Raw genomic sequence first — 11172 nt, forward strand, 5'->3', positions numbered from 1 at the left:
AGGTTCACCCCGACCAACATCAATGGGACTGCAGTTGAGAGGATGAGTAGTTTCAAGTTCCTTGGTATATTCATCACTGAAGATCTCACCTGGACTGTACACACCAGTTGTGTGGCAAAAAAAAAGCACAACACTGTCTGTTCCACTTAAGGCAACTGAGGAAATTTGGCACAAGTTCCCAAATCCTCAAGACCTTCTACAGGGCACCACGGAGAGCATCCTGACTGGCTGTATTACTGCCTGGTATGGAAACTGCGCCAACCTTGATCGCTGAGTACTGCAGAGAGTGGTACAGACAGCCCAGTGCATTTGTGGTTGTCAACTTCCCTCCACTGAGGATATTTACAACAGCAAGTGTGCAAAGAAGGCCTGGAAGGTCTTTGGGGACACCAGTCACCCAAACCCTAAAATGTTTCAGCTGCTTCCATCTGGCAAATGGTGCTGCAGCATTAAAGCCAGGACCAACAGGCTACGGACACCTTCTTTCTACAAGCCGTTAGACTTATAAAGTCACATGTCATTACATTGCGACAGAATCATAATGCAAAGATTTTTACTCCCTCACATTGTGGGATGAATGTAAGATATAAATAAATTCAAATATATTTAAAGCAGAGGTTGATAGGTTCTTGATTAGTCAGGGCATCAAAGGTTATGGGGAGAAATCAGGAGATTGGGGTTGATAGGGATAATAAATCAGCCATGATGGAATGGCCGAGTAGATTCAATGGGTTGAGTGGTATAATTCTGATCCTATGTTTTATGGCCTAAACATTCGTTGAAGAGTCTCATCCTGAAATGTTGACTGTTTTCTTCCCTTCCATATTTCTTCCAGTATTTTGTGTATTTGCTCCACTTCTCCCAGCAATATCTTTATCTTTACATTCAATGAGTGCACAATGATACTCCAACAGTTCCATTAACAAAAATGCAGTTAAAAAGTCAAGATTATTTAATTATGAAAATGTTGTCAGGCTATTAAAATCTCTCATTCCATTATATTTGGTCTTCTCTAACCAGCTCTTGAAAAGTAAAATTGAACAGGAGACTCAGATACACTCGGAGATTGAAAAGTTCCTGAGGCAAAATCAAACAGTAAGTAGTCCAAGACGTCAATTTTAATGCAAGGAACTCTGCTTCTCTAAATGAGAACAAAAGGCAGAAAGGGCTGCATTGCAATAGTTTTGTATCAGCATGGTTTCCACCACATGGAATTCTTAAATCTCAAATTAATGTATTTTTCCATATAGCCAGAGGCTTTTTCCCAGGGCTGAAATGGCTAACACAAGGGGGCATAGTTTTAAAGTGCTTGGAGGTAGGTACAGAGGGGATGTCAGTAGGTTTTTCACACAGAGAGTGGTGGGTGCATGGAATGCACTTCCAGTGATGGTAGTGAAGGTGGATACAATAGGGTCTTTTAAGAGATTCTGAGATAGGTACGTGGAGCTTAGAAAAATAGAGGGCTATGCGGTAGGGTAATTCTAGGCAGTTTCGAGAGTGGGTTACATGGTCGGCACAACATTGTGGGCTGAAGGGCCTGTAATGTGCTGTAAATTTTTATATTCTATGTTCTATGTGTCAGAACCAGGATCAGTCTTGAAAACATATTCAGGCATGAAAGTATTCCATTATAAATTGAACATTTCATGAAAGTTTTATTAAATAGCCAGTTGTGATGAAACAATTTATTCTTATGCAGAAAAATGTTCTTAACAACTTTTTTTCTTCCAGTAATCTTTCCATAGCCCAAGCTGCAACATTATTAGCTGATCAGAAATGAAAACAATTTCACAAAATTGTTCTAGAATTTTGAAATATTTGTATCTGAATTGTTTTCCGATCTTCTCATTAATTTGGGCTAACATCTACAAAGTTTAGCTGTTTTTAGTACAAATTATTTTATTTTATTTTCAAAATAAACCAATTTCCAAATATTCTTTAAGGCCACTAACCCCTCCATCCTGGTCCTAATTACTGTGTGTTTAATTACTAGATAAGTTGGACACCAATTAAGAAAGTTGTCTATAATTATCTGCCTTCCAAAGATCACATTATTATTCAAGTCAAACTTAAGACTGTTGCTCCTTCTAACCTAGAACAGGGAACTCTCAAAATAATATTTTTGTGTTATTTTCTTCTTATGACTTCATTCTTCATTGTTATTATTTTACCTTGAATAACCTCACAAGTTTTGGTATCTCATCAGGGTTGCATTACAAAATTTGACTTTCCTGGCCATGAAAAGAAGAAATAATCAGTCAAGTGTCCTGCTATGGGTAAATGGAGAACCATATCAGAAAATAAATATATCTCAGATGGTATTACAAATTATATTAGTCAAACAAGAAAAATACTGTACTTTTAGAATAGGAATCAGTAAAATAATTAATGCTGAAACACCTGATGGTTAGCTATTAAGGGAAAAATATCCCAGCTTAATTTCCTATTCATTCATTGATCTCAGTGTTGTGACAGACATAATTTTTAGATTTAGAGGTAAATTGTCATTTCTGGCCATCATCTACCAATCCCCAATGACCTGCTCTGGGTAAGGAGCTGGCGACTAAGTTGCCAGACCAATAATCCAGATTAGACACAGGAGTCTGCAGATGCTGGAATCTGGAGCAACAAACAAAACGCTGGTGGAAGTCAGCGGGTCAGGCAGCATTTGTCAAGGGAAATGACAGTTGATGGATCTCAAGCCAAACATTGTCCATTTCCCTCTATTGATGCTGCTGACACTCTGAGTTCCTCTAGCCCTTTAGGTAATAATCCAGATGTCCGGACTAAACTCAAACCCCACAGGGGCAAGTGTAGAATTTAAATTACCGTAGGTTACTAATCTGGAATTTAAAGAAAAATAATATTCTTTAGAGTGGTGACCATAATTGCTAAACCCTTCTTGTTCACTCATCACCCTTCTGCCATCATAGCTGGTTTGCCCTGACTGTAACTCCAGATGCAGCAATGTAGTTGACTTGCAGTTTGAGAGCTGCTAGGGATACAATTGGAATGGAGAGCACTCAGTAGATGTACTCCTTACACACACAAACATTGGCTTGTCATTCTGCTGTCATTGCAGTGAGTGTACGGACTTTCATGTCTTACCCAGTATATTCCCATAATAGGTTCTCAATTGAGCTGATGTGCTTGGGTTGGCTTTATGATGCCTTTCCCACCATACATGGCAGAATATTCTTTTTTTTTTTAGTAATGGTGATGTGTAAATGTGTATATGTTGTTTGTGTACTGTATTTAAGCTAAATACTTCTGTTTATTTGTAATATGATTGTAGTTCATTGTGGGAAGGTTCATATTCTAATTCGTGTGTAGTCTTAATTTAACCTTGTTGGCAATTAAAGATGGTATGTCCTAGTGTGTGTAAAAACAAGGAGCTCTTTGTCCTCTGTCTGGGAGAAAGATAGGGACTGCCTGGAGTTCACACTCGATAAGAATACTCACTGGCACCATACTCACTGTCACCTGTGAGCCTGTCCACAACACAGCAGTGAAGTGGTTCAGCAGGGAGCTGAAGCTCAGGAGGAGGAATTGGAAAAACAGAAAAGGCAACATAAAGGCAACATAATGAAAGAAGGAACACTATTCAGTTTTGAAATGCTTAAAGAGAAACACTTATTAAAAAAACAAGATTTTTATCGGTATTTACAGATGCGACAATATGTTAATAAGACGCTTAAAAATGTAACCAAGGCAAATACATGCTTGATAGAGCTCTTTAGAAAAGCATATGATTCAGATAATGGTAGTAGAATCATTTCAAGCATGTATAAGGGGTTGTCAAATCTTAAAACACATTCAACTTCATACATGAAAACAAAATGGGAGAAGGAAGGAGGGATAATTATATCTGAGGAAGAATGGACAACAATATGGAGATATCAATGGAAATGTACCAATTCACAGAAATGGAGGGAGTTTGGATGGAAAAACTTGGTAAGATATTTTATTACACCCTCTCAGAAATCCCATTATGATAGTAATCTCTCTGTTTGCTGGAGAAATTGTGGAAATCAAAATGCAAATCATTATCATATTTTTTGGGACTGCCCTGTTATCAAAAACTATTGAGGGGGATACACAATGGTGATTTGTAAATACGAACAAAAATGCACATCGTTGGACAATGGGAAAAGTAAAGTGTGCGTGGTTGCAACATTTAAAGTTTCTATGAATTACGTAAACAGTTTTTAACATTACATCAATGATGTTAAGGCTAAACTCATCTTGATTGCTGTCTCCTCCCATAGTAACTCATTTGCATAACTTCTTCCCTGCCTGTGGGTAGAGAACCTCACTGTCCTCACCTGTTCCACCTTAACCTCCAGAGCCTCTGAAAGTCAGGGTGGCAATGCACCTTCTCTTTGCTATTATCTACCATTTCCTGTAGCATTATTCTGTCAGTTATGGAATAAATTGCAGAATTATTTGCAGCTTTAACTAACTCCCAATATGGAAGCGCCGAGCAGGTATTAATTAGTGTTGGCTACTTGAATAGTTTCAAACCACTCCCAAAATTGGGCTGCATTGCTTAAGCATTACATCTAATATTTCTAAAAGGAGAAACACTTGCACAAAAGTAGAGCTAAAATAGTCCTCCACTAAATTTTTAATATTCTAGAAGCTACCCAATGATTTAAAAAAATTATTGATTAAAGTACCTCTCTCCTTGTTTCTCAATTAGGACCTGGAAGAAAAGCTGGAATTTTGGATGGAAAAATATGATAAGGATATTGAAGCAAAGCAAAGTGAATTGATTTCTATAAAAGCATCCAAGAATAGTAATTTACAACGACTCAAAGAGTACTCTGAAAAGGTACAGCCAGTAATCCATTATTCATATATTAGGATAAGAACATGGCTGATTATTTTTCTCCTTTGCACTTTTGATGGTCCTTTTCTGTACGTGACAATAATGCATAGCATACAAATGGTCAGCCGAAGTGTGCTCCTCAGGTTGCTGCAGAAGATAGGCTGCCCTCCAAAACTGCTGGGCACAATCACTTCCTTCCATGAAGACAGGCACAGTATTGTTTTAACTGCACAACTTCGGAACCCTTTCTGGTGAGAAGCGGAGTAAAGCAAGGCTGTGTTCTGGCACCGCCATTCTTCGTCATTGTCTTCTCCATGCGGCTTCAGTATGCTTTTGGAGAATGTGTCGAGGATGACTACCTTCATACCGGAGCTGACGGCAAACTTCTCAGCATTGCTTGCCTTTGCTCCAAGACAAGATCCGTCAGGTCTTCATTTGCAAGTTATAGTTTGCTGATGACACAGCACTGACTTCCCTCACAGGCCAACTGCAGGTCCACCTGTCCCATGCCTGCGAGAAGTTTGGACTGACCATCAGCTTGAAGAAGACAAATGTCATGGCCCAGGACACTGACTTCCTTCCATTCATCATCATCGTGCTCTAGACGTGGTTGACTCCTTCACCCATTTTGGGTCAACCATCACAAACACTCTGTCTCTTGATGCTGAGTTGAGCAACAGAATAGCTAAGGTTGCAGCTGCCGTGGCCAGGCGGAAGAAGGGAGTGTGGAGCAGCAGCGATCTGACTGTTAATACCAAGCTGCATGTGTACCAGGTCTGTGTTCTTGGCATTTTCCTCTACGGCAGCAAACCCTGGACAGTCTATGCTAGCCAAGAGAAAAAACTGAACATCTTTCATCTGCACTACCTCAGATGGACCCTGAACATATCGTGACAGGACAGAGCTACTAATTCAGAGGTTATACAGCATGCAGGTATCCCCAGCGTGTTTGCCCTCCTCACCCAGAGGTAGCTCTGATGGTTAGGACATGTCAGGCAAATGGGCTCTGCTTGAATCCCGAAAGACTTGCTGTTTGGGCAGCTGGAAGAGGGTGCATGCTCAGCTGGTTACCCACAGCTTCACTTCAAAGACAACTGCAAAAAGGATCTGAAGTTGGCCAACATCGATGTGAACCACTGGGGAGACATAGCAGACAACTGGGCCACCTTGAGTATGGCAGTTCGAAAAGTGTACAAAGAGCAGAAAGTACCTGCATCAATGAGCTGGCTGCCCAGAGAGCTCAACGGAAGGACAGGACCGCTCCAACTAGATGTCCGGCTTCCTTCACCTGCAGCCATTGTGGAAGAAACTATCACTCTGGAGTGAGACTCCTCAGCCAGGGACTTTTCTTGTGTGCCACCCACCATCTTCCGAGACAGAAGGATGTCAACAATAAAAATGTTTAAGGCTGTTAAAATAACAGTCTAGCTCCATTTACAAGTGTTTAGTACAATATTTTTAGGACATTGAGAGAGTTTAATCTGCTTGTAAAAGTTGTTTCCTGTCGATTACAAATAGCAATTTGGAAACTGCAGCTGATATTTTCATTGTGGCCCACTATTATCTCCAAGACATTAGTGATGCTCACAACACAAGGAGAGGGAAATTCTTTCTTCTTGAGTAAACCAACAGGCAATATGGAGATAATGATTTCCTCAGAAGGCGAGCTTCTTCATACTTCACAGGCTGCTGGACTTCGCCCATTTAGCATTACGTACACCATGTCAAAGGCATATAGCACTGTTGTCAAGCTACTTGAGCTGAATCCAAAGATCTAGAATATTGAGCTAGAGACACAAGTTCAAGTGTACCATGGTAGCTGTGGAGTTTAACTTTGAGTAAGTAAATATAAGTACATCTTGAATAAAATCAGTAATAAGTAACATGATAGTATTGGATTGCTGTAAGCATTTTCCACTGAAGGAAACCTGTCATCTGTGCCCTCTGTTACTTCCATGATGGACAGCATGGATTCTACACAAAATTGGTCACAGATTGTAACTGGGCTGCACCAGTTGATACAGACTTTCAGAAAGGCTTGATAATACCCCCTTCATTTACAATCCAGCCATTGTACTGAACATTCACCATGAAAATAACTGCTTAATGCTGAGCAATTATTCACATGGTATTGTCTACTAGTGCCTGTCAAACCTGTGACTATCATAAGGTTAGCAAAAGCATGGAACACCACCATGGAGATGCATAAATTATTTATCACAGTCAACTGTTTGAGAAAATATTACAATTGTGTACATTATGTATTGTTGAAGGAACACATAAACTAAACGTGCTATCAGCATTCTGACAGAAATATTCATCATTTTTTCATATCACTAGATCCAAATCCAGGAACACTAAAAACTCTGTGGAATGTGTTCACTGGGATTACACAAGTTCATGAAGTTGATTCCTTACCACCTTAAGGAGCTAAGGGATGGACAATCAATACTTTGCAACATCCTCATTCCACACATTAATAAATAATAAGAAACTTGCCAACTTCATAAAATACCTTACTAGATGAAAACTGACTTGAAAAACAGAAATTGCTGAAAACATCAGCACATGTAGAAAGTAAAGTGGTATTAATTTTTGAAGTCTGAGACCCTTTGTCAAAACTGAGAAAGATTCTGCCCTCATCTGAGTGCTCTGGAAATGACTTCTGAGCGGTTGCAGAAAACTCATGCTTGGGTGATTCCCTGTGTTCCGATCCCAAATCTCAATCACCGTCTGTCATCTGCAATGTACCCGAGTTGTAGCTGTAATATCAAATTGAATGATGCGATATCTTCTTCAAATTTTCCTACCCCAGACTCCAGAATTTTGGGGTATTTGAAAGGCTATATGCACATTTACAATAGCACGTTAAGGGGATAGCTAAATAAGAGAGGTAAACTTAAACCATTAGATCTTCTATCTGTGAAGAGGTTGTAGAATTGGAGAAAGTGGAAAATGAACATTATTTAACAACATCTGTCGAGCTGCGGGCCAATAATTTCAACACAGATGTCCTTGCATCATAAATAACTTATTACGTGAACTGCTTTGTGTGTTAACGAGACAGATTAAATAAATAATTTGTTCTCTTATTGTTTTGCTTAAGAGGCTCATGGCATATATCCTTATCATGATGTGACTGCTGATCTACTAGAATTTCATGAAACATGTTTTCGACTGGGTTGCCTCTTTATTTTAATTCTGGTTAATTCAACTAGGAAAGAGATTGAAAATAAAGATACTTAGCAACATTTTATCATTCTAACTTTTCAGTACCTGACATATGAACGAGTGATTATTGATGACAGAGTTGAGAAGGAGAATGAATGGAAGAGACGGACACAAGAAGAAAAAGAGTATAAGAGCATTATTAAGGTAAAATTATATGCATGTATATTACTAATAGTTATATGCAACATAATTGGATTCATGCCAGACCAACTATACCTAGCTACAGATCAATGCAATAAATCAATGTTCTTTATAATTGAATAATGTAATTGCACGATATAAATTTTCTTCAGGATATTCTGCTCACCCAAATTGTTCTTAAAGAAGTACTTCATGTCTTTAAATATGTGTGCAAGGTCACCATGCAAGGAATTCAAAGTATAAATAATATATAATAACCAGTCATGTGGGAATAAATGAGATGATGCTTTAAGTGTTGACTTGAGGTTATTTTTATGAAATGATTTATCAATAACCAACAGAACAAGCGGAAAGAATTGGTGTAATAAATTTAGGGGTATCCAGTGAGCTGATTTGGTGGAAAACAGATGATGGCTAACTGCAGATGATAGCAGAAATGTTAGTAAGAGGCAATGACAACTGAGTCATACAGAATGTATTAATTAAGCAGAAGGTAAAAGGCAAAATTGTGGTGGTTCTAGCATGAAAAAGATTGGCAAAGTGAAGCAGAATTCAGTAACAACAGTATGGGAGAAAATACAGTCAGCCCTCCTTATCCACGGGGGATTGGTTCTGGGACCCCCTGCGGATACCAAAGAACGCGGATGCTCAAGTCCCTTATTTAACCTGTCTCAGTGTGGTGGTCTTTAGGACCCAGCGGAACCCCGGACCTTAATAGCCTTCTCAGTGTGGTGGACATTAGGACCTGGCGTTGCAGCTCTGAATCTGTAGTGTTTATGTTCAGGAAAATAATGACGATCATGATTGAAAATAAAGTGGAAGTAATAAAGCGATCGCTAAGAGGTGAAACGCCATCGGTCATTGGACAAGTGTTAGGCTACAGTCAGTCAATGATTGGAACAGTTTTAAAGGATAAAGTGAGAGTAATGGAGCATGTGAAAGGCCCTGCCCTGATGAAAGCTACAATTATTACTAAGCAATGCAGTGGTTTAATTATTGAAATACATACGGTTTCTTAAGTGTATTATATGCATAGAAAGGTAAAATATATACTATATACTAAGACAAATGTTTGACTAACTGACACTAACTAATACCGGATGTACCTGTTCTGACTTCAAATCTGACTTAAAGACAGACTCAGGAACAGTACTCGTTCATAACCTGGGGACTGCCTGTACTTTAAAATCATCTCTAGATTACTTATAATATCCAATACAATGTAAATGCTGTGAAAATAGTTGTTATACTGTATTGTTTAGGGAATAATGACAAGAAAAAATAGTCTGTACATGCTCAAACAATGAGTGCTGGAGAGAGAACTTACAGGTTTTCCCGATCCGCGGTTGGTTGAATCCGCGGATAAGGAGGGCCGACTGTATTTATCGTCCCTACCATTAGATTCTCCATCAAGTGGGAATATCTTCCATTTTTGTCTCTAACAGTGTACTTGCATAAGTGCAATTCTATCTCTAAGTTTGTAGATCTGATGAAAGATCAATAACTCTGCTTCTCCCTCCATTCATCCAGCCTGATCAGCTGAGAATTTTCAGGACTTTGTATTTTAGGAATTCTCAAATTTTATGTTATTTAAATAGTATAATCTGGTTAAATATTTATATATCCTACTTCTCTGAATGTTTGGTGGGATAATTGAAACATTAGGGCAGGAATCATCACATTCTTTAACATGGAAATGTAACTCACAATTTTCAGAACATGTCTGCATTTCAAACAAATGTGGAAAGCTAAGTTGAAATAGTTTAATTTGAAACCTTTTGTGAACAAATCGATCCATTAGATGGTTCAACTATAAATATGTATATTGATAATGCAGTGTACTTACATAAACAATTTGCAATTATCACATTGCAATACATAACTTTTAAACATATTTGTTACATTTTGTCTTTGACGGATATAAATGGACCATTAAGGCATTCATAGTGAACTCAGTTTTAGGGGGTTTGGGCCAATAAGCAGTAATATATAAAAAAACTTTTGGGTTTTGCTGTACAAAAAAAGCTAACAATCAAATAGCACACACAAAATGCTGGAGGAACTCAGCAGGCTAGTCAGTATCTATGGAAAAGAGTATAGTCGACGCTTTGGGCCGAGACCCTTCTTCAGGACAGATGTAGCGAAACATCGACTGTACTCCTTTCCATAGATTCTGCCTAGCCTGGTGAATTCCTCCAGCATTTTGTATGTGTTGCTTGGATTTCATTTTCCCTTGTTTATGACTCAGCAATCGAATAACTTGTTTTCTTCGCTTTTTGGATCAGATTATATTACAAAAACTCGCTGAATATCCTTTTGTATGAGATATTTAATCTTCCCCTTTTTCACAGCTTCAGTCATGGTGGCGAGGGGTCATGGTTCGTAAGGGAATTGGTATCTACAAGAATATTAAAAAGAAAGCAGAAAACAAAGGAAAGGCCAAAGGAAAAGGAAAAGGGAAGGACGATAAAAAGAAGAAAAAATGAAACCACTTCTGAACTTAGAAACTTACAGCATGCCCAACTTTTGTTTCAATGTGGAAGATTATTGCTTGGTAATACAGTTCAATTTGCATTTACCAAATAAGATTTCAGTTTATACAAAATTAACTACTAGTCATACCTTTTATATTTTTCACCTTGGGAAAACAATATCTTATGCTTTATGTCTTACTTGTTTCTTAGCATTTTCATTCTCAGTGCAAATCCTTCCATTCTCCATACTTTCAAGACCCACCTTTCTGCATTCCAAACTCACAACTATCTAAGATATTAAAATGCAAATTATGACATTAAGTTTTAATGGAATATCTTTTGCTGTGACACCGCTTAAGAAATCCACAATGGAATAAAAAGCAATAAACTATTAGCTGGAGGAGCTCAGCAGGTCAAGCAGCACCTAGGGAGGAAATAAATTCTCAAAGTTACAGGTCAAAACTCTGCATCCAGACTGTGTCTATACTACTGTTT

General features: G+C 38.3%; 1 protein-coding gene across 2 annotated transcripts in view; it reads left to right on the forward strand.

The window, feature by feature from the left end:
• Positions 1-10820, forward strand: part of iqcg (IQ motif containing G) — a 59807-nt gene extending 48987 nt beyond the window's left edge. For both annotated transcript variants that reach the window (XM_073041278.1, XM_073041279.1), the window contains 4 exons: positions 1021-1095; positions 4703-4834; positions 8105-8206; positions 10555-10820. In XM_073041278.1, coding sequence (XP_072897379.1) covers positions 1021-1095; positions 4703-4834; positions 8105-8206; positions 10555-10689 — 444 coding nt within the window. In that variant the 3' untranslated portion in view covers positions 10690-10820. The remainder of the gene's footprint in view (positions 1-1020; positions 1096-4702; positions 4835-8104; positions 8207-10554) is intronic.
• The last annotated feature ends 352 nt before the right edge of the window (positions 10821-11172 follow it).

This window comes from Hemitrygon akajei, chromosome 3 (assembly GCF_048418815.1).
Source record: "Hemitrygon akajei chromosome 3, sHemAka1.3, whole genome shotgun sequence".
NCBI lineage: Eukaryota > Metazoa > Chordata > Chondrichthyes > Myliobatiformes > Dasyatidae > Hemitrygon > Hemitrygon akajei.